At 39.7% G+C, this 24,572-nt stretch overlaps 1 protein-coding gene across 1 annotated transcript in view; it reads left to right on the top strand.

Annotated features, from left to right (window-relative positions):
* Window positions 1-24,572, top strand: part of Snd1 (staphylococcal nuclease and tudor domain containing 1) — a 428,395-nt gene that overhangs the window by 178,461 nt on the left and 225,362 nt on the right. The window contains exon 12 of the mRNA XM_006979374.4: window positions 20,165-20,265. Coding sequence (XP_006979436.1) covers window positions 20,165-20,265 — 101 coding nt within the window. The remainder of the gene's footprint in view (window positions 1-20,164; window positions 20,266-24,572) is intronic.

Raw genomic sequence — 24,572 nt, 5'->3', positions numbered from 1 at the left:
GTTATGCAAATAACCATTGTGGAGGAGGTTTCCTTTCTTCTGAAGTGATTGATATTATTTACAGCAGTGGTTCTCAACCTTTCTGATGCTGAGACCCTTTAACACAGGTCCTCACGTTGTGGTGACCCCAACCACAAGATGGTTTTTGTTGCTGCTTCATAACTGTAATTTTGCTATTGTTATAAATTGTAATATTAATATCAGATATGAAGGATATCTAATATGTGATGCCAAGACCTACAGTTTGAGAACCACTGATTTAGAGAGTGCCATTCAGCTCCCCCCACCCCACTTTAATAGATTTAGTCGAGGTTATATGAAGTTGGCAAACGAGGAGGTTGCATTATTTATATGACTTAATTCTGATGGCTTAGTTCTCTTTCATTACATATAGCTCTTCTATGTAGGCCATCAGTTGCTCTCTACTGACTCCCAGTGCTCCTTCTCATAGTGTTTAAAACGGAGTTGTCATATGATCTTACTAGTGAAGTGGTTCTTAGCATATTTTTCTTATGGTGCAGTCTCAGAAGTATATACATCATACCATCTACGTTAGGAAGCACCGAAGTCTCAGTGCATATTACAGTATAATTAAACCTTGTAAACATTGTCCTGATTAAAAAAAAAGAGAGAGAGGCAGAAAACTTCAAAGTATGTGGGTTTTTATGAGATATTCGGAACAGTGAAATCCATAGGAATTGGTGATTGCCAAGGGCTAGGGGAAGCTGCAGTTGGAGAGTAGTTTCTTAACGTATACAGGGATGCTTTCTGGTTTGATGAATGTGTTATTAGGATTAGGTAATGGCCATGGTTGTAAAGTATCATGAATATTCTTAGGAATTCATTTTTATTTTTTAAATTTGTTTCTTTTTATGTGCATTGGTATTTTGCCTGCATGTATGTCTGTGTGAGGATATTGGACCCTGAAGTTGCAGACAGTTATAAGCTACCATGTTGGTACTGGGTATTGAACCTGGATCTTCTAGAAGAGTAGTCAGTGCTCTTAACTGCTGAGCCATCTCTCCAGCCCCATATTTAAGAATTTAAAATGGTGAATTTTATGTTTCTAAAATGTTATGAATTTAATTTAAATTAAAAGGTAAATCTGCCTGTTGGGTGGAGTAATTACCGAAGAACTTGGTGATTCTTTGTGCTAATGCTAGCTGGCATTTTATTCAGTATGTTTAACAGTGCTAAGAGAAGGTATAAGCAAGCTGTTGACTGTGGGCAGGGTCTCCTCATTCAAAATCATGGAATGTGTTCCTTTTGTTCTTATCAGTAGACATAAAAGGGCTTTGGTAGCATGCATAGCCCGTTCCAGTACTCGCTTATGTGCCACTCCCTGTCACCTAAACTACTGAAAATCTTTTTTGAGGACGCACTTACTAGTTTGTTGGCTCATAATAGTAATGAGCCTTGTGTTTTTAGAATCTCTGTTGTATACAGTGAAGTTAGGGTTCTAGTTAAAGGAGCACAGTTCTGGCACACAGCCACATTTTCCCCTATTGTAATATCTGGCCACATTATGTCCTTCTCTGGAGCAGTATTCCGTCAGCCTGCATTTTATGATTTTGATGCCTCACCCTATGCTTACTTCTGTATTGCATCACAGTAAACAAAGAAGCCCCTTTGGCATGCTTCCTGTCCTCATTGTATTATGATAATTTAAGGAGACAGAAGATATTTGGTTTATGGTGGGGAAAGTGAGTTTCTTTTCTCCCTCCTAGTGGGGAGCAGACTCACTGGTCTGAGTAGAGATGGGGCAGAGCCCTACAATCCTAGAACTCTCAATCTTAGAGCTAAAGGAAGAGCAGCAGGCCACTCTGACACAAAATGTCGTGTCATGGTGAATGGTCAGTGTGGCCAGCCGTGTCTTGTGTTCTCTTCCACTCCTGTCTAACTCTGAAGGGCTGCAGTGAGGTACAACAAACATCAACAGTAGTATCAGACTGTCAGTGATCAGCATGCCAAAATGTAGTTCCTTGTTATGTGACAAGTAGGGAAAACATATGGCAGCCAGGTGGTGGTGGCAGGATCATTATCAGCTCACAGTGAGATTGGCAGTTCATTTGCAGACAGTGATGCCCACCTGCCATGGCAACAGCACACCACTGGGCACCCGGAAGCCCTCCTGATCATGTCCTTCTAACTGCTTAGTCTTTCCTGTATAATTCTTGCTACTGACATATATTGCTGACCATGGCCTCAATGTGAGAATTGTGGGAATGAAATAGATATTCAACACTGAAGATCCTGATTGTGAGCATTGGTTTTGCTTTTGAAGGTAGATATTTTTGTATATGTATATTTCAGATTATCTTACTATTAATTTTTGCAAATATCTATCTTGTTTTCTCCTTAAAAGTTTTTTTTTACTTCCATCAGAAAAAAAAAATCCATTATTGCAACTAAAGAAATAACTCTTCTGTGCCAAGTATGCTCCTCTAGATCCTGTGCATCTCTTACTTTTGTTCGTCCAGATCCTGTGCGTCTCTCACTTTGGCTCCTCCAGATCCCATGCATCTCTTACTTTGTTCCTCCAGATCTCGTGCATCTCTTACTTTTTGCTCCTCCAGATCCTGTGCATCTCTTACTTTGTTCCTCCAGATCCCATGCATCTCTTACTTTGTTCCTCCAGATCCTGTGCATCTCTTACTTTGTTCCTCCAGATCCTGTGCATCTCTTACTTTGTTCCTCCAGATCCTGTGCATCTCTTACTTTTGTTCCTCTAGATCCTGTGCATCTCTTACTTTTGTTCCTCTAGATCCTGTGCATCTCTTACTTTGTTTCTCCAGATCCCGTGCATCTCTTACTTTGGCTCTTCTAGATCCTGTGCATTTCTTACTTTGTTCCTCCAGAACCTGTGCACGTCTTACTTTTGTTTTGTCAAATGGAATCATTTCTGTATCACTGAGCAGTGACATTTTTATCTGAACATTTTCCCATCACAGACTGTATAGACCTCCCTTGCTTTCAGCAGCTTCATCATTTCATTGAAGTGCTAGTAATACATTGCTAAAAAGACAGCCGATGGCTCTGCCACCTCGAAATTCTTGGGCTCAGCATGTAGTTTCAGGTTCATGTTAAGCCACATCAGTACAAAAGGGACATGGATTTTCACCAGCATTTAGTAGAATGAATTTTCAGAAATAGAGTTGCTCAGCCAAAGGACATCCTATGTTGAATGTTACCAGACTTGCTAACAGGACCTCCAAAGATGTAATATTTGCTGGTAGTAGTGGAAAATACCACTTGGAGAAGCACATGAAAGCATAAGTTTATTAGACAAAAGTACAAATAGAAACTACTAAATCCAGTAGCTGAAGAAGTAGATAGAAGTGAGGATATTATAATACAGTGCCAGAAAATGCCTTAAAATAAAAGTGACAGATCTCGGGAGGGTGGGGGTGGGTGGGAGAGAGGCGATTCCTCATAGAGGAAATTTGTCAGGGTACACAACATCAAAAGATTGATCAATTTAGTTTTCCAGGTGTCTCATGGAAATAATGATCCATTTAGGCAGACTTCTCAGAACCTCCATGTGCAGTATGTTCAGGAAAGGTTTGGCTCTTCTTTTCAGAAAGTGAAAAAATAGACAAAGGCAGTTTTATAACCCAGGAAGAGTAGATGGTGTTGTACTATGTAAGTAGTACCTTTGATCTCTATTTATTGAAGTTATTAAACATGATTTCTAATAATCGGTTGCCTTCGAGAACCATCTCTTTCCCTGGGAATATGCTAGAACTGCCTCCTTGATGCAGGCAAGAAGTTCAGGAGTTTGTCAGACTTAAGCTTAGATTTGCCCGGCCTCTGCCACCTGAGCTGCCGCTAAACTGTCGCTGACCCATGGTACTTGTGGATAGTTGAGTCTAGTGGTCTTAAAATGCACATCATAGTCTTCATCTGCAGAATAATTTTCAGTGTACCTTATAGTGTTGTGCCCTGCAGATCATCATCCATTTCCAGAACTTTCTCATGTTGGGAAACTGAAATGGTATCATTAGACATCCCTCCCTCCCTTCAGCCCCTGCCTCACTGTATTTCCGGCCGTCTTGAATTTAAGTGCTCTTGGCACCTCACTTTGATGGTGACATTCACTGTCCCTTTTTGTGTGTCTTCTGTGTGACGTTTGTTTTTACTTCCCATGAAGCCTTCACAGTACCTCTATGTCAGAACATCAGAACACGTCCAGGGTTTCCTTCCTTAGAGCCTGAATGCTATTCTCATGTGCCACATAGAGTTCATCAGTTCATCCAGTGATGGATACTTCTCTTTCCACATTTTGGCTACTGTGGCTAATTTTTGCTGCATTCAGAGTTTGTTCAGACCCTATTTTACATTTTTAAAAATGTATACCCAGGAGTGAATTGATAGATCAGATGGTAAAAATAGCTTTTTGAGGAACCTAAACAATGTTTTTCTTCATGTATTTGATTAACTCAAGGATAGGATTGTGAGGGCTGGGGGATTAGAAATAAAGAAATTCCTAGAGTGAATATTATGTATGTAGTTCAGTGGTAGAGTAGTGCTTGCTTAGCATTCTTAGAGCCCTGGGTTTGGTCCCCAGAAAGGTCAATTATTTTGAAATGCTACTTAGCTACAAAACTAAGAATAATTAAGATGCAAAGTGATCTATTATTGGGCTGTATTTTGTTCCAAACAAATCCTAAAGAATGATTACATCTTTCTCCACAATTCTCCTCTAAGGTCACCACACATCTCTATGAGACTAATTCACCATTTTAACATTGGCCTTTAGTTAACTCCCTTGAATGCATTATCCCTAGTCAGAATGGTTTCTCAGTGCCAGCTCATGAGCATGCTGGAGAAAAGGGAGTGCGTGTTCCATCCTGTGGTGAAAGAGGACAGCTTTTCCATACTGGCTCGGCTCAGCATGCCTTGCTCCCACAGCAATGGGAGCTAGTGGCACTGTTGGCTGGGTGAATACTTTCATTATTCATTTATTGCCTGCGTTCCCCAAGTTTTCTTCATAGTGAGTGGAGGACATTGCAAATCTTCATAGACTGTCTTTATTAACAGATGTAACATAACCTTTTACTTTTGCACATTCCTTAGTAAAACACCCTCCTTCTCCTCTTCTCCTCCCTGTAATCCTTACAAGCCATTAAGCACATCCCCTTTCTGCATACTCCCCACCAAACCTCTTCTCTTCACTTTATTACCTGCTACTGTTTTAAAGACTGGGTGACATTGTATTTATTTTCCACAAAGGCAAAGGCATAAGTATCTCTGTGGGAGCCCGTTCTGGGGTTCCTCGTGGCTTTACCCAGCAGGTCTGAATAGAGGATGATCAGGACCACGGGCCTGAGTGCAGGTGTCTGAGATGGCCTGCACTTGGCTGTGCTGGGGGAGGAGGTCTTTTGCTCCACCCCTTGGCGTCTCTATAAAAACCCTGGACCAGAGACAGTCGGGGCCCGTTGGAATAGGTTCCAGGCCCTCTCGAGGCTATCCTTTATTTTCTATCTGTTTATCTCCGCAAGATTCTCCGCTATAAATCCTTCTATCTAATATTTCCTGCTGCTCGCACTCAAGAAAACTCTGGGAAGCTGTGGGGGTGGTGGGTAAACGCCCCACAGAATGGCGCCGTGAACAGGGACTAAAGAAAAAAAGGGACTAAAGAAAAAAAAGGGACTAAAAAAAAGGGACTAAAGAAAAAAAGGGACTAAAGAAAGGGGAAAAAAGGGACTAAAGAAAGGGGGAAAAAGGGACTAAAGAAAAAAGGGACAAAAAAAGGGGGGACTAAAGACAAATGAACAGGGACTTAAGACAAAGTAATAGGGACTAAAGATAAAGGAAAATAATAGTTTTATTACAGAGTTTTTGGTGAAAGTGCTGAGTTAGCCCTGCCAGTGGAAAGGCATGCCGATGTTATGGAATATATATATTTTTATATATATATATTTTTGGTGAGGCAGGGGTTTTATCCTCGAGAGAAAAGGAAAGCGGACTGGAAGGATGTCCGATGCTGCAGCGAAATTCTCTTCTGTCAAAATTTTCTATCTTCTATCCCTTTCTCAATTTCTATCTGTGATAAGTATAAGATATAGGGTAGTAATATAGTTAGGAAAAACTTAGTGTAAGATTGTGTAGGAAAAAATAAGTAAGGCAACTAGACAGAAAAACTCTTCAATTTTCTAACTTTGGGGACTTTGAAAGCAAACTGGGGAAAAAAATCTTTCTTTGGGCTTTTCGGGTAGTAAAAAAGCTCTTCTTTGAGCTTATGGGGAAGAAAAAGTTTCCTATGGAAGCTTTTGACCTGGGGACAGCTGAAATGCCAAGTCCAAGCGGCAGGAGAAAGTAATTTCTCCCTGAGGCAAAAATGGGGGTGTAAGAAGTCAAAGTTTAAAGTTGGGAAGTTTTGGGAAAAGTTGGTCTTTCTCCTGGGGTAAAAAATCTTTCTCTTAAACTAAAGCTTTTCTTGGAAAAATTGGGGGGAAAAATCTCTCTAAAAAGCCTTAATCTTTCTCTCAAGAAACTTAAAAACTAAAGCCTCTAACCTCTCTTAGAAAGAGGAGAGTAGAATCACCTGAAGATATTAGTATGGGGACCACCTGTGATTAGCTCTAAGGGAAAACAACAAACTTAAGACAGCAAAACCTAAGTTCTTTCAAGCTTTAACAATTCTCCCTGCAATGCAGGAGGCAGGGACAAGTTTCTAAAAATGTCTTCTAAGCTCTCTCTTCAAGCTAGTAAAAGACAGTGGGTCAGAGTACCTGAGGGAAACGCTTGGGAGAGTGTGGGTGAAGAGCTACAGAGAGCCCAAAAGGGCAGGAAAGTTTACCAGAGAAAAGCAAAAAAGCCAAGTTTTTCAGTTACAGTGGAGCTGAGGCATCAAATGCTTTGTTTCTGAGTGAGCCTTTCAGAATGGAAAGATCCCCTGAAGCAATGCAAATTGTTAACATTGTATCCTCGCTTCTGACCAAAAACCCAGAGGTGACTGGCCAGCGTCTCTGAGTTGGGGTGCATTTTGGGGATACTAGGGTTCCTGCAGTTGTAAACTTCCTGGAGTGCACAGCTGAGGCAGGAAGGTGCAGGACCCAGGGGAAGATTGCTAATGAACAAACAAAGCTAAAGCTGGTGGGAACAGCACAGTTGTCTGCTTTCCTACAAGTCCCGGGTTGATAGGTCCACAACTGCAAAAAGAAATCTGAGAAAAAGCTTTCCTATCAGAGAAAGGACCTTTCTGGGAAAACAGTAAAGCTGAACTGTGTCTGAAGCAGTTGTGCTGCTGAGTCAGAACGCTGTCTGGGGAAAGAGCCCAGCCAGGGCAGAACAGAACTATCCAGGAGTAAAGCTCTCTTTTCTGTCAGAGAAAGCACCTCTTTGAGAAAAGCTTTGTTTCAACTGACTCCTGAGATGAGGGAGTGTTAGCCCTGACATAAGCTCTGTCCTTGAACACCCAGACAAGCAAACACAACCCACTGGGGGACTGGGCCAGGTGGAGGCCTGATGAGGCAAAACACCTGTCCAATGGGAGTTTAGAGATGGCAAAAACCTCCCTTGCTAAGCTTGATTTATGAACACAAACCTCAGACCCCGAAAAATAGAAACGGACTAAAGCCCCTACCTTCAGTAGCAGGGAAAGCCGCTCTAGTGTCAGAAACTGTTTCTGGGGTAGCTGGATCAACTGAGACCAAACTGGATACTGTCAGGGAGAAAGACTCTGAAGAAACAGAGGGGACAGATTCCTCCCCAGAAAATGCATGACCTAACAAAGCTGCTAGAATTTGAGGCAGATTCAGGGGGAGAAAAAGAAAGCCCCTACCTCCAAAGGCAGCTAGCAGAGGTACAGAGCCGCAGATAGCTGAAGCTCTGCATCTGGGGAAGGAAGGAACAAGCAAAATGAGAATAAGATCAGTGAAAGAAAATCTCTGAAGGAGCTATGGAAAAGCTCTGTTGCAAATGATCTTGTTTTTCACTGACTGGCTAAAACAAACACAAGCCCCAAGCAAAGTTGCTATCAGAAATGCCAGCCTCAATGCGCGCTAACGAGGCAGGTGTGGTTCTGATTCGGGGGCCAGTGTCAAATGAAGGAGAGACACCTGTTAAAGCCAGCTGAGGAGAGAATAGAAACCTCCCAATGTGCCATAGCTAAAAATGTAAAGTGCTTGTTCAAATCTCCCGTTGCAAAAGCGAAAAACGTTGTTCAAACCTCCCGGGCAAGAATTTGTAAGCAAGTCTGGTAAAAGAGAACCAGTTGACTCTCAAACCTGATAAGAAATATGGGAAATGATATAAGGGACTGGTATAAGGGACTGATATGGGACTGATATTATTATGGACTGATATAAGGGAAATGCATTCTGGGAAAGGTAGTTTTTCTGCTAAAGATGGCGACATTGTCCTGAAACACTTTTGTCAGCTCGAAAATACGTTCATGGTAAACTTAAAATACAGTTTTTAAAAAAGTAAGGAGGAAAATCGTCTAAATGTCAGTTCCAATGAAAAATTGAAAGGATATGGAACTAGGTGCTTTGCGGTTTGGGGCTCTGTTGGTAAAATGCCTTATTTACCCTAATAGCTGTGCAAAGTTTTTACGGTAATTGGATGACAAAAAAGCTACCTATAAGAGCAAACAAGTCACTTAAAAATCCTTAAAATACCACCTAATAGCTGTGCAGTATTGGCGAAGAGCTTTACAGCAACTAAATAAGATAATTTCACCCTCAGCGTGAAGTGAAGTTTTCAGAAGAGCATATCAAAAGTACTGCTGTAATAGAAACGTTTGTCTGAATTGAGGCATTTAGGGGAGCTATTATGAATTTGGGTGAAGGGACAGCCTCTAGTTAAAAAACCGTTTACCGCTGACAGTGCATCTCTGCCTGTCCGGAACTGCTGAGAGAACTCGCAACTTTGGGGTGTGGCTTCGTCCTGAGAATGTTACAATCCCCTAGCAACAAGTATCACAACTCTATAATGACAACACTCACTAAATCCCAGTGCTTTATAACAAAGCTAACTATAAACTGTAAACTTTAGAAATGATGTACGTACTTCCTGTCTAGTTAAGAGAATCTTTCTGATAGAGATGGTGATAATAATTAAGAGTAAGAAGTAGAGAGACGAATATAAGATATGTGAGTTTGTAAAATTCTGTCTTGTTAGATCTGTGTTAAGAAATCTTTAGGTGTTTGCTAAGTTAGATATATGCTGATGGTAGCCTATATAAGTTTGTAAAATAGATCAATAGAGTTCCTTTAAGAATATAAGCTTGTAAGAAGTATATAAGGTAGTCTTAAGACATGTAGTAATAAGCTTGTAAGATGCTAGTTGTAAATGTAAGTTTAAATAAGAAATAAGATGGAATGAATATAAGTATATAAGAATTAATAGGAAATATATTTGCTAAAGTAGTTCTATAAAGTATAAATAAGTAGATGTTAATATGTTGTATGTGAGTTTGTAAAAACGTGTAAATGTTGAATATAAGTCTAAATGCTTTGCAAGGCAAAAAATGTTATATGTGAGTTTGCGAAAAAGTGTATGTAAATGTTAAGTGTGAGTCTATTAATGTATATGGTGAAAACACCTGAGACACAGGAGATAGTGTCCTAGTAGACTGCAAAGTAGGCAGTCTAAATGATTTCAAAAGCTCCAGAAGCTGCTAAGAAGCTAAGAATGGCGGACGCCAGAACCAGCACAAGGCATCCGCAGCTGAGATCCGTGGAATATCAACGCAGCACAGAAAAACCTGAGCTAACAGCAAAAACGGTGCGGTTTAAAATCTTACTATAACTAAAAAGGTCTGTCTGTGAGAACAAAAGTTGCAGAGACGCTCGTTTGAACAAAAATTATTAACTGCAAAAAGTTTTGGTTAAAAAAGTCTCTTCATATTTGGAAGTAAAAGCCTGATACCAGAATTTATTTCTTATTTAAACTTTTTGAACTTAAAATGAGATAAAATTACAAAAACATTTTGGTTATGGATTTCTTCAAATTTGGAAGGCTAGTACCAATATTTATCATTTGAATTTTGGTACTTAAATGAAATGAACAATAGAGATTTCATTGCAATGGGACAATTTTGAGCTTACTTATAGTAATGACCTAGGAACAGTTTTCTGGAATTGGGTTAAAAATGGAACTGTTTAAATGAAGAAATGTATTTCTACTTAGAATCAAGATGCAGTTTTGTGTGTGCATATATGCTTTATTAACTGGTGATTTATGAATTGTTTTGTGGAACTGTTTATGTAAAAATGGAATTACTTATGGAACTGGTTTTGTGTCACAAATGAAACTGTTTAAACATATAAGTTTGGGTTCCTCTAACTAGGTTTGAGTTTTTGTTTAAAAATTATAAAGAAAAGGAGGAGTTATGAGATTGAATTATGTTCGCAGAAACCTATTGATATTAATGCACCCTGGTTTTGTGGAGTTAAGAAAATATTTAAGTTTGATGTAAATACATCGAAGTTTTTCCTATGTTAACAAGAAAATTCAAATGATTGAGTTAAGGTTGTAAGACGGAGAAAATTGTTAACTATATATAGCACCATATATGCTAATTCAAATGGTTCTGTTAAGAGTTTGCTTTGAGTTGTAAGATTGAGAGAATTGTGACTATGTATAGCAATATTTATGTTAACCTGTTAATGGTAATGATGAAGCTAAGGTATTCTTTAAGTTTGTAGTCACCGAGTTTTGGTTTAGAAAGGGCTTGAGGCAGCTAAGACTGCTGTAGTCACCTTGGACCTAATTCAAAAGAGAAATGCCATCTATATCATCCTCTACTCCCATACTGGGAGGTGTAACAGCTATGGAGATTGCTGTAAGCCATTAATAGTTATTTTTTTATATATTAAGAAGGGGGGACCTGTGGGAGCCCGTTCTGGGGTTCCTCGTGGCTTTACCCAGCAGGTCTGAATAGAGGATGATCAGGACCACGGGCCTGAGTGCAGGTGTCTGAGATGGCCTGCACTTGGCTGTGCTGGGGGAGGAGGTCTTTTGCTCCACCCCTTGGCGTCTCTATAAAAACCCTGGACCAGAGACAGTCGGGGCCCGTTGGAATAGGTTCCAGGCCCTCTCGAGGCTATCCTTTATTTTCTATCTGTTTATCTCCGCAAGATTCTCCGCTATAAATCCTTCTATCTAATATTTCCTGCTGCTCGCACTCAAGAAAACTCTGGGAAGCTGTGGGGGTGGTGGGTAAACGCCCCACATATCTCCATGTTTTTGTGCTGCTTATATGGCTGGAACTCCTCCAGGGAGACTTCTAAACATTGTGATTTAATTTCCCCTGACTGCTGATGACCTTGGGAATTTTGGACACAGATGGCTTTGATTGACACTGTATAGAAGAAGGGGAAGAAAGACCCCTCCCTCAAGTTCTGTCCCCAGGGAAGCAATGAGAAGCTATAGTTGTGATAAGGAATAAGCTGGAATGTACCAGGGACCTCAGTGAATAGTTTTGGTAGTGCCTTTGAGTTTTTCTTTAGAGACAAGTGGTTTGGTATTAAAAGTTATGGGTTTGAGTTATGACAGTGACATGATAATGAGATAATGGAATGTTAGGACAAACGCCAGTTACACTCCTTAATTATATGTGTGGGATTATAAAGATTTATGAAACAAGTTTGAGTCTGGAAAGATAGCTCAGCAGTTGAGAGCATTGGCTCTTCTTCCAGATGACTGGGTTCAATTTCCAGTACCCACATCACAGCTCACAACTGTCTGTAACCCCTCTGGTAAGGGATCTGACACCCCACACAGACATACATGCAGACAAAACGCCATTGCAAATAAAATAAAAACAAAAATCCTTTAAAAGCAAAAAGAGTCAAGAAGCTTAATGAAAATGCTGGCATCTGAGAGGATATTTTTAAATGGTGGTCTCTATTTTATTTTTTAAATCCCCATCAAATTTAATTAAAGTAATTTCAATTTTCAAAGCTTTATTTCCTCATTTATTTTTATATGGTTTTATTTTCTTGTATGGTTAATGGTACAGTATATTTTCAGAATATTTTCATTTTATATTTTGCTGTCAGATTAGCTATTGCTACTTCAAAAAATTTTTGCCGATCTTACATGGCCCCTTTCATAAAATGTTTCATCATATATTTTTGAATTTCGAGTTTGTGTGTGCTTCTAATTAAATATTTACCAAGCTGAAGGTTTATCAGCCAGCAATGATATCCACTTAATCGAATGCTTAATGTCAGGTAGGGACTCTTAACGTCTCCCATGACCTTATGTATGCTGTATTTTACCTTTTCTGTCAAAGCAGATTAAAGCGTCTGCCCATCTAGGTTGGGATGTGTGTGTGCTTGGGGTGGGATAGGAGAAGTAGGAGACTCATCTGTTAGAAAAGAATCAAGTAAGAAAGGTGGGTCTGGGCTTTGAAAGGTATGTAAGCAGTATAGGTTACCACTCCATTGATGAAAATGAAATGTGGTTAAAATAGATCAGTGTGAGGGAGGTGGGAAGGGTGATTATAGATGGGAGAGCAACATAAATTCACGAGAATAAACAAGCAGCCTCAAAACCTAATTACAGTGATTTGGAAGGGGGTGTTCCAGAATACGTCTAGGCTGGATTGCAAAGGTAGCCCAGGAGCACTGGTTTATGTCCTTCAATCTGTTGCAGTATAGATGAAGCAATACAGTGTGTACATTTTTATGAATGCTTGTTATAAAGGCTTTCTTAATTTAAGAGACATCAGTATATAAAAATGGCTGACGAAAGCTTTATTTGTTAAAAACTTTTGCTTGTTTTCTTTTCAATAGCACCTGAAGTCAAGGTGTGGTCGTTAACTAACATAGGCACTTGCCACCATCTAGTCACCACCTAGAAAAATCACCATTGAAAACCACCGTCCCAAAAATGGCTTTTTGAATTACAAAAGTATGTGATGTGTTTCTCTAGTCTATTCAGATAATATTTTTAAATGAAAAACAAGGGTTAAACATTATTTTTTGATTTTTTTTCATACCATATTTTTTCATATTTGTTTTTTGAATGTTCACAAGGACTTGTAAAAACAGGAGATATTAAAAGTGTACAGGGAATAAAGGGAGAAAATTTGAACCAAGAAGTAGGATCATGTAACAGGAACAAGGTTAAAACTCTTGTTGTACTGGTGGGCTGAAGAGAGGGCTCAGAGGTTAAGAGCACTCACTGCTTTTGTGGAAGACCCAATTTTGATTCTAGCACCCACATGACAGCTCACAACTGCCTGTAACTCCAGTTCCAAGGCCTCTGATGCCCTTCTCTGGCCTCAAAATTGTGCTGCATGCACATGGTATGCATAAACAAGCTCAACAAGCTCAGATCAAATAAATACATAAATCTCTGTGTACTACGAAAGTCTTAAATAGGCTAGGAATACAGTACCAAGTGGCTCGGGCCGTTGCCATATGTGATTGAGGGTGTCCAAGTGGAGATGTGCTGTACATATAAACATACCAAATATTAAAGGGTTTATACAAAAAGTCTTAATATTAGCTTAAATTAATGTGATGGTAGTGTGTAAATTATGTATGAAATAAATAAGATTAATTTCATCTGTTTCTTTTTAATTACTCACTGTTGCTACTAGCCAAATGTAGACATGCACAGGGGCTCTCATTTTGTGCTCAGGGTTCTTTCACGTATTGACTAGAAGCAGGTAAATTTGACAGTGTCTTTCTCATGAGAGTCATGTAAGTGCACTTGTAATTATATGTGAAAGGGTCATCAATACCAATGTGTTTTGAGATTGTTCCATTCCTAGATGAATGGGTAACTGACTTGTTTCAAACTGCTAAAAAATATCTATCAGTATTTTCAGAATGATTCCATAAGGTACTTTTAGCCAGGGAAGGACTAAGGATGCATAAGTTAAATAGTGAGGAGCATTATGTATGGAAAGTTCCATTAGTACAAAGAAAGTGTACTGGTGGTCTTTCTTTGGTGTCCATTGTCTTCCTCATTTAATAAGTCAAGAAGTATCCTGCACATAATTTCTCCAGTTAACCTACTAATTGAGATGATTCACAGCATTCTGCTCCAATTATCTTCAGTAAATAAAATATCCAATAACTAGTACCTGCAAAATTAATCCTTAAAACATTTAAATAAATACTAAATAGTGTGTCATTCTTTAAAATAAGCCCTACTTATCTTGAAGTTGGGATGAATATGTATGAGGTACACATTCTTGTTTGCTGTGACTCCTTAAGGAGAAAAGTGTATTTAATTGAGTCTGTCTGTCTAATGATTTTCGAAGTCTAATGACTTGAGTCAACATGTGTCTTATTTATGCATATGTGTATGTGTAGGTGTGTTTATTTATCTCATATGTACTTATTTAGCACTTACTCTGTGCCAGGCACTGTTCTGAGAAAATCGGTACCTGTTTATCTCAAAATAAGTGCTTGCATGGAACTTACTGAGTCAGGCCCTGTTCCGATGTCCCATGCATACTAATGCTTTCCTTCCAAGCAGAGCAGGGCAGACACAGAGACACTCAGTGACACTTGCAGGTTCACACAGCTGCTCTATGAGGTTGTTGGGAGTCAGGCTGCTCCACTGCTTCCTTGCCTGCCTTTTGAAGCTCTCTGGTTTTACTCGCTATTGTTTCTGGGCAGTGGGCCTTGGATTTAGGCCCCGATGGTGCCATTTTCTGTGTGTCAGAGGTTCATAGAAGCTTTCCATAACTACCCACAAATTCTGCCATGAGAACAGGCACAGAACAGCTGATTTCTAGAGGAAGAGTCTTTTTTGCAGCTTCCTATGAATTTATGACTCACTGTGTGGACTAATACAGTGACTAATAGGTGGGATTATGTGGTAATTATACAAAATAGTTTCACATAGCTGATCTATTTATATTAAAAGTAAACTTTAGCCATGACCTGGAAATGTTATGGATATGCAGTTGCTCTTCTCCTTACCCCATCTTTAATGCTTAGGTAGACCATATTTCCTTATTAAATTAGCATCTATCCAGTTCTTTGGCGATTTGATGTCTTTAAGTCTCTACTTATGTGAAGAATGTCCATAGATGCTCAGCATCTAAGTATGTCCAATGTGATTTCATTATATTACCTGCTTTCAGGCTTTACATGTGAGACAGAGATGTAGACTTAGGAAATCATCTGAGTTCCTCCAAAGTTTCCCTGACATTTTGTTCAAAGAAGATTCTGCAATGTAGTGGCCTCACATTGTTTAGACTGCTTGGTGTTCGTTAATAGCTTCGAGAAACAAATTTTATGAGAAATACTATAATGTATTTTTTGCTTGCTTTGTCTCTCGTGGTAGTTACTTTTTCTTGGTAAACATTGGAGTTTCATCACAATTTTAAACTGATTTTCTCTCCTCAGGCATCCATCACCACACCCACAGTTGAAAGCATTGTTCTTGTTATATGAAACAAGAGAGTTGCCAACAGCTTTCCAAGGTGTCCTTAAAATGCCCAACCTTTTCATTTCAAAGTGTCCTCCAGAAGTTTATGCCTGAAAATATTCCTGATTACATACATTCATTCATGTCACAAATATTTACTGTATGTTCAACTGCAAGTCATATGCCAGTTCTTTCACTGAACAAAAGACATGGTCGTCCCACTCTTAGTGCTTACAATCTGTATGTTCCAGTTAATTGTGCAAAAGGAAGGTATAAATTACAAAGATAAAAGAAATTAGGATGTAATATGCCATTTTTGGCTAGGCTGTCTTTTACAGTTTTAGAGTTAAGTGATACTATAAAACTCCAGTCTAATGCTCTTGGATCCATGTGAAGATGTCACACACATGTCAACCAAACATTTCTGGAGCATCTGGCTGCCACGGTCTTTCTTTCTACCATCTGATCTTCAGTGGATGGGTAATTCATATTTTGTCATTTCGTTATCATCAGCATCTTTGCTGACACAGGAAGGACCACCTTTATATTCATCAGTTTCTTCTCTTTAACTAAAGCCATTTCATATGAACTTACCACAAACCCAAAATTCAGGTCATCATTTATTCAAACAGACATTTCTAAGATTTCCAGTCATTTTAATTGAACCTGTTTAAATTTCGACTTTTCAGAGTGATTGACAAGTCAGTGATGAATATCTGGAGATGAAAAACTCCAAGTAGAGGAACAGATCTGAGAATCCACAGGAGAGGGACATAAGTGCTAATTACACATTGGCTTTCATTCCTGGTTTGTCATAGCTGCCTGCAGGTGTGTGTCTTGGCTGGGGGCTATTCTCAGAGCTTCATTTGTATCCGAGATTTTCTTTAATAATGTTGCCGCCATGAAGGGCCCTTTAATCTCTTACTCATTTGCAATTCTCTTTCTCTTGACATAGGAAATAATTAATTGAAAGATGAATGTAGTTGTTATTTCTTTTGGTTATTAAAGATTAAAGGGTGTGTGTGGGAGGTGTGTCCCCATGGGTTCCCTTGGAAGGCAGTCTGGGGGTGACACCTCAGGCTGACCATCTGGCCTGGAAGCACGGGTGTTCACTCTGTGTTATCATTGCTCCACCATAACCACAACTACCCCTGTGACCCTGTTGAACTAGAGAAAATGTTCCTGGTAATATTTCTATGCTAATAGCTGAGGAAGAAGCTTGGCATTGGCAGGTACAAGGTAACTTTGAGCTTCACTTAATTTATTTTTAAGCAAATGATGATTTTTTTCTCTTTGATTCTACTAGTAGAAATTAGGGGCATGAGTTTGTTGAATGGGTTATTAAAAATTCTGGGATTATGTCTACTTTGTCGTTTCCATGTATTTAAAAAATATTTTATTAATTCTTTGAAAGTTTCATACCATGTATTTAAATCATATTCTTGTCTCCCAGTTCCTCCTAAATCTATCCCTATCACCCTACCTCTCCCACTTCATAACTCATTTTTGCAATCCATATGCTTCTGGGTATGGACCATCCACTGGAATATGATCAACGTGCCAGAAGACATGTCCTTAAAGAAAATGGACTCTCCCTTCCCAGAAGCTATCAGCTGCCTGTAGCTCCTCAGCTGATGGGGCTAATGAAACCCTTCATGTCTCTTGCTGGAGTAGGGACTGGAGTGAGCTTGTTTAGGTCTTGAGCAGACCACCGCAGGTGCTGGGATCTTATGACTGCAGTGAGCCTCTCATGTCCAGAAGACACTGTTTGCTTCAGTCCTTCATGGCCTCTGGCTCTTAAAGTCTCCCGGCCCCTCTTCTGCGATAGTGCCTGAGGTTTGGGGAAAGGGTGTGAGATAGATTTCCCATTTGTGGCCGAGTACCCCCTAGTCATTTGTTCATATATACATGTAATTGGGTCAGTTGTAAGTTGCTGCATTAAATTGCTATCGGCTGCACAAAGAAACTTCTTTGAGAGGTTTGAGAGCTGCACACCCTATAGCCCTGAGAGACTTTTAATTCCATGGTTGGCCACCCCTCGACACTTGGCTGACATTTTGACCTCCTGTGTGCTTTTTGCCATGGCTTCAGATCCTCTTGTTAGTTTTCTGGCCTCTCACTGTGGCAGGTATGCTGGAGGCCTTTTCTGGAGAGTTCCAGGTGAACTAACTTACCTGAGACTTCTCCCTAGAGTCTGAGTCACCAGGGCCCTCTCTTTGCAGCCCTCCCATGCCTCTTGCCTGACCTTGGCCTAGATTAACCGAGTTCAGCCGCATGCCGGGAAACTAGTAAAAACTCTCAAGCATCTGTGGGTTCACCCCTGTTGGTGCCCATTCTTCACATTTATAAAATTGGAATGCAGATGCCTGCTTTTAGGGGCCATCCTTACCTTAGTCATCTTAAAGAAAGATTTACCTAGTTTCAGCTTTGTGCCTGGTCTCTGATATTGCTCCTGTTTTTCGGTTTGGCAGTTTTTCCCCACATTTAAAAGTGTGATTTGGTGGTCTCCAGGTTTGTAACTTGACAGTTGAAATTTTAAGACATCTGTCTCTTTTATGTGTTTTTTGAAAAATGTATGTACATGTGTTTCTGTATGTGTCTTCATGTTTGTGTGTGTGTTACTTGTTTGTAGAAGTTAGGTAGAGGTCCTCATCAGGTGTCTTCCTCTGTCCATTCATTGAACTGGAGCTCACTGACTAAGAAGACTGGCACAAGCCCCAGGGATCCTTTTGTCTCTGTCCCCAGGTGCTGAATTTACATACGTGTGCTGTTGGTCTGTTTCTTTTTTAGGTGGATGCCTGGAACAGAACTCAAACCCTTGTTTTTGTGGGGAGCACTTTACCAACTGAAACATCTCCAGAGGCCCCCCTTGTTTTGTTTTTAAAACGTTTGTGAAGAACAGACAAAGCAAAAGAATTGGAATGGTGCTGACTAGCAATATAGCTGAACTTGATGTCTGTACAGTATGCTGTATTTAGCCTGATGGTGAGAATTGATGATGTGCTTAGAAAAGGCATTCTGGACTCAGAAATAAATGGCTTCATGCTGTTTGAGTCAGGGTTTGTCTTTAGTGTAGATATATAAAGCTTGGCTGTGGCCCAGACCAAGCATACAGATATGACCTGTAATATTTCTTAATGGATCCCACATAATGGTTGTGATATATAAACATGTTTATATTAAACCATTTCATAAAGAAATAGTATTGTTCAATATGACCACATTTATTTATTGAATGCTTCTCATTTTATTCCTGCAGCTTCCTATTTGTATGCATGTCCTTTGTTTGTTGAAAACTTAAAGGTTCTTCTGGTCTCCTCCTCCTTGTATACTTGTATTTCCCATCCCACAAACCTTCCTAACTCCAACTGTGTTGCATTAGACCTAGTTACCCGTGTCACTTTGATTGACACACTGTGAAATCAGATCCAAGCCTCCTTGTGATTGCCATCTTGTTCTTCTTGATAGTTCTTTCCTTGGTCCAGGAGAAGTCCACACTGAAATGACATGCAGTCTTTCTGAGGAGGCGAGTCATATATCTAGACACAAGTATTTGATGCAGAAATGGTCTAAGAAGTATTTTGTCCTAACATCTGGTGTTGCTCAAGAATCCTGCCACTCTTGTCGGTCAAGTAGAATTTCTGTGGATCTTTTGTTCAATCATTTGACTTCTTTGGGTATCAGTGTTTTTCTTAATTTCTTTTTTAAAAATAAACTATTCTTTCTGAGTGGTTTTAGGTTTACAGCAAAATTGGGCAGAATATATAGAGACCTTTATGCATGCATTCTGTGCCCCCACCCTGCCCATGCACAGTGTCCCACACTAGAGAGAGATGTTTGCTAAAATGACACGATGCTGATGATCATCATCACTCCACACACACAGGGTCCATGTCTGGTAGTGGACTTTCTGTAGGCTTTGACAAACCTAAGAGTATGTGCTGTCTTTGTGCTAGCAGGCAGAACAGTTCCAGTGCCCTCAAGGCTCCCCACCGTCTTGAATTCTGCTAACCTATTCCCTGACTGGCACTAATCTTTTTTGCTATCTTCCTAGTTTTGTCTTTTCCGTAATGTTAGACTGTTGGGACCCTGCAGTATGAGTCCTTGCAGACGGGCTTCATGCATTTAATAATAAGCATTTGAGGTTTTTCTGTATCTGTTCATAGCATGGCAGCTCATTTCTGTAGTGAATAATAGTCTACCATCAGGATTTGCCAGTTTCTGTTATCTCCAGAAGGTCATCATGGTTGCCTCTAATTATTGTCAGCTGTGAACAAAAATGCTGTTAATGTCCAGGTAGAGATTTCTATGTGGACAAGTCTTCAGATCTCTCACGTAAATCTCAAGGAGATGTTTGTGGATACAATGTCTGCTTAGTTGTGTAGTAGAGGGGTACTTTTGCAATGCTACAGATTGAACATAGTCTTGTACATGGTAGCCGAGTGCTCTGTTACTAAGCACCATTCTCAGCTCATATTTCTTTCTTAAAATTGCAATTACCTAGTGACATTTGGAGTGGAACAACATTGCCAGTGTTTTCTCATCGTCTATATGTTGTCTTTGAGGTGTTCGAGTCTTAAGGCATTTTAATCAAATTGTCCTATTCAGCATCAAAAGCTTTTTGTTTATCCTAGATACTGTCTTTTATAGTTTTTTTTTTTTTTGTTTTTTGTTTTTTGCTATGTGTTAGTTGGCTTTTTGTTGTAGTTAATCTTAGATCAGTAAAGTCCACCGGAGTTGATTGTGCAAGTGTCCATGGCTGCCATTGAGCTATCGTAGACTTCCAAACCTAACTCCCTTGATTCTTTATTTCCAGGTCAATGTGACTGTGGACTACATTAGACCAGCCAGCCCAGCCACAGAAACAGTGCCTGCCTTTTCAGAGCGTACCTGTGCCACTGTCACCATTGGAGGAATGTGAGTGTTCTAACTGGCAGACTTGGCTTTGGTTTTAAGTAGCTGAATACTCTGTTCAGTCAATTCTTGCCCTTCTTTCTCAATGCTTTGCTTTCTCTTGCACTTAACCCAGTGGATTATAATTATGTGCCTATGTAGCACTTTATATTTGTAAAGTACTTTATAATCACTCATTAGCTAATCATATACTTCCATTATTGTTATTATTTAAGATTTATTGGACTCTGTGTGCTTGGTCCTATGAAGTACATTATTACTATTAATAATGCTATTTATTGAGTATGAAGCTGTCCCTAGGTACCGTCCAAAATTAGTTAAGAGCTTCTGTATGTTGGTTTAGAAAGGTGAGCTTTAGAAAGGAGAGAGAAGCTAACTGGACATTTTCTTTGTATAGAGATAATGTACTGCTTATGCCCCAGCTGCATTCCAAAGTCCCTGGGTAGTCTGGCTGATGAGCAGAGTCTTTCAAGGGAGGTATCTGCCAGGGGAGGGAGGAAGCCTACTGGGCCGTGCTCTCACAATAAATATTAAAACAATCAGTCAGTCCCCAGTAGCAGTTTTTACTTTGCATAAAATATACCAGCATGGTCATTGTTTCTTTCTCTCCTTAACAGTCTTAAGTGCTGTTTGTTATCAAACTGGTATTTTTCTTTTCTTTTAAGGGGAAGCAAAGAATGCGGCTTTCATCAAAACAGGGATTGTCTTATTGAATGTACAATAAAGCCCAGTATGACAAGTGCATCTAAGTTACAGCAACAGCCCGAAGAGGGTAAAGATGTTTCCCTGTGTAGCTTCTAGAACTCTCCTGTCCAGCAGAAGCCTCTTTCCCTCATTCTTGCTTTTGCATATGGAAAGGACTATTTTTAGGCAGTCCCACTCCTGTGTTTATTAATGTTGCTAATGTTCACACAGCAATTGTAGGTTTCATTTTTGTGGGGCAATCCCAATATAGGCATTTGATGTCATACTTTCACAGGCTTTATAGGAAGCCAGCTTCTGACAGATCAGATAATATTTCAAAATGTGGAAAACTAGGTCATGTTTTGATCATCATTCTATCTAACTATCTTATAATATTATCAATTTATCACCAATCCTTTCAAGCTGAGTGTACGGTTCTGTATTGCAAAATGCTGGAAGTTAGTATTTCCCTGTATTAAAATTGTGACTGGAAAAAACAGTCATCTCCATAGATTGCTGTTCCTGCTCTCTAATTACTGAGGAAACAGTTTCATGTCTGTTCAGACGTACATCTTTATTTTTGGCAGATGGCCTCCACCAACGTTTAACACTTCATCAGACTGGATTATCTCACATACCACCAAAGTATATTTAAAAATAAATTTACACTGCCTAAAATCAGATATTTGGGGACTGGCTTTTTGGGATTCTTAAATTTTTATGATAATCTGGGACAGCCAACTTTAATGTATCGAAAGAGTTGTGGCTATGCCCTGTGACTTAGACCTTTAGGTTCAAGTTTATTTTATCACTCCTTCAACCTGTCCAGGTTTTTATTTAATATTCCACCAGATGTGGATTCACTAGGGAGAATGAGAGAGAGAAATACATTATAGTATTTCTATAATGGCTGTGCTGTTTAGACTCCCAAAAAAGTGCTCAAGGTCCCCTTTCTCCACTTGTACCCTTTGTGATTTGTTACTGTTCTGATCATGACCATTCTAATTGGGTAGAGATGATAACTCATTGTCTCTTTGGGTTACAATTTTTTGTTTGCCTGATCATTAGTAGTGATGACTCTGCTCTAATGTGGTTATTTGTATGCCTTCTTTTGAGAAATATCTGTTCCAGTGATTTGCCTGTTTTGAAGTTCAATCACCTGCTTTTTAGGCATTGAGTTCTTGGAGTTTCTTATATGCTCCGTACTTGGTTTATCTTGAAAGGAGAGATCTGACATAATCTCGACATTAGAGGTTACTGGTACTGTTGGGGCCATCATTCCCTAGACTGTTATCACCCTGGCATGAGGGAGCTTTGTCTTCTCTATTCCTGTCAAAGCTCCAGCAGCGAGCAGACAGACAGTATAAGAAATTTGTTGTTAATGTAATGCTGTTCACGGCCCTTTAGGAAGCATACTTAGAAGTGCTGGAGTGTTCGTTCCCTGGATGGCTACACTTTTGTGGTGTGTGTGTGTGTGTGTGTGTGTGTGTGTGTACACGTACACATGTAGAAGTCAGAAGACAACTTTCAGGAGCCTCTTCTCCTTCATTGGGGATTCTAGGATCAAATTCAGGTCATGAAGCTTGCCCAGGAAGGCTTTTAAGTTAAACCATCTCTCCACCTGTTTTGGGTTTGTTTCTGTCTAATCAGGACAGTAGCTGAGTTTTCCTTCTTTACTTGTTTTGGAAGCTTGGTGTTAAAGGTAGAATCCCTAGCAGGTGGACCTCCAGACTTGCTTTCTGTATTCCCTCTGAAGTTGATTTGTTTTTACCTATCTCTTTTCACTCTTGAACTTTCTTTAGTTAAAGGAAGGAAGGAAGGAAGGAAGGAAGGAAGGAAGGAAGGAAGGAAGGAAGGAAGGAAGGAAGGAAGGAAGGAAACACAACTAAAATAATATTGTAGATGAATGAGTTATTAATAAGGAAATTCAAACATTTAACTCATTCAGAAATAATTTGTATTAAGACTCCTTTGATTTAGTGTTTAGTTATCTAAAACCATTGTGTAGGAAAGAGGGTTTTCTTATGTTTGTTTGTACAGATAGGTGGCTTGAAGGGCATGAATCAGCTGCAGTGCCCGTGTGGAGGTCAGAGGACACCTTGAGGGAGTTTGTTCTCTTCTTTCTACCACCTACGTTCCAGGGATCAAACAGGTGGTCAGGCTTGAGCAGCACCTGTACCCACTGAGCCCATCTTTTCAAATCTCTAGTACGTGAGAAACACAGGGCACTTGCTTGCTACCCTAGTGAACAGCATAACTTATTGTCTGAAATGAGGACTTAAAAATACTAATTGCAGAATCTCCTCATTTTGAATTTTTCTCTGCCTTTTTCTGCTATGCTTGTCTGGCTCACTTGGTTTGCAGCCATTTTAAAGTCATTCCTCTCTGTTCAACTTTTAAGGCATGTGGGTTTTCATAAACATATTCCTTGTGTGCTTATATTTCACTGCTTAATGTGATATTTAAAGAAGTACATAATTAAAATAGCAAGCATACCCAGGAAAAACTTGACTTGGAAACAAATCAAATGACTGAACAAATTCAGTGAGGTGTCCCGGTTGATGAGAGTGACCCTCTGCCCCTCTCTCAAGCACCTGCCCTTCACTTGCTGTGGTCACAGGCTGTGTGGGGATGTTAAGGGAAGGTTAAGGGCAATCTGTAGCGAGCACTTCCTCTCTGGAAGGCAGGCTTGTCAGACTAGTGTGCAGTGCAGGAGAGATCTGTCCATGCCTAGGCGGCCTGCCCCACACCTCATGGTTCTCTTGTTGTTCAGACTCCTAACTGGAAGAGCTCCTTTGAAGTTGGTGATTCCAGGAAGAAAGAGGCAGATGAGATGGTGTCTTGCAAAGGGCTATTTCAAAGGAAACTTTTAGATGTACCACACATGCAAAATGTGTGAATTGTCTGTATTCTCAGTAGGGGTCAGTGGAAGCCTTATGGTTTTCCCTTGATGTACGGGAGGGAATCGATTCCCAGGCCCTTGCTGTTGTCACCCGGGCTTCAGCTTCCTGTGTCTTACCCTCTAGGGAATCGATGCAAACAGGGTTCATCATTCCTCTAATAGATTAAAATTTTTTTCTTGATTAACTTCACTGTGGAGTTGGCAAGAGCTGTTATCTGTTAATCAAAACAGTTTAAATAAAAAATAAAAAGATCAAACCTTGAGTCTTTCTCATTCTTTGGCTCCCGGGTTGGGAATTAGCTGATCTTTTTAGGCCTGGTTTGTGACATGAAGCTGTCAAGATGGCGCTTCCTGTTAATTACTTTTTATTGTATTTAAGACACTTAAATAACTCTTCTTGTGATTTAGTCTTCTATGTAATTAGCTGCAGTGATTAAAATCTCATTCTTTCCTTCTTGCCAGTGCTTTCTTGAAAAGTGAGATTTTTCTGGGGTGACCTTTCTCTGTGCTGGACTTCTCAATTACTTTCAGCTCCAATTTGGCAAATCCATAAAATCTATTAACTCATAGCTCACATTTTCCCTGTATATGGTATTAAAATAAAAGTTGTTCATATTTATTAAAAGTCACCTAAAACTAAAGCTAGAGTCAAGCTTCACACAGTTATACACTTCATCTCCCCATTTCCCCAACTTCACCCCTGGAAAACAGCCGTATATCAAGA

The sequence above is a fragment of the Peromyscus maniculatus genome, chromosome 3, assembly GCF_049852395.1.
Source record: "Peromyscus maniculatus bairdii isolate BWxNUB_F1_BW_parent chromosome 3, HU_Pman_BW_mat_3.1, whole genome shotgun sequence".
In the NCBI taxonomy this organism is placed as follows: domain Eukaryota; kingdom Metazoa; phylum Chordata; class Mammalia; order Rodentia; family Cricetidae; genus Peromyscus; species Peromyscus maniculatus.
This window is presented reverse-complemented; position numbering and strand designations above follow the sequence as displayed.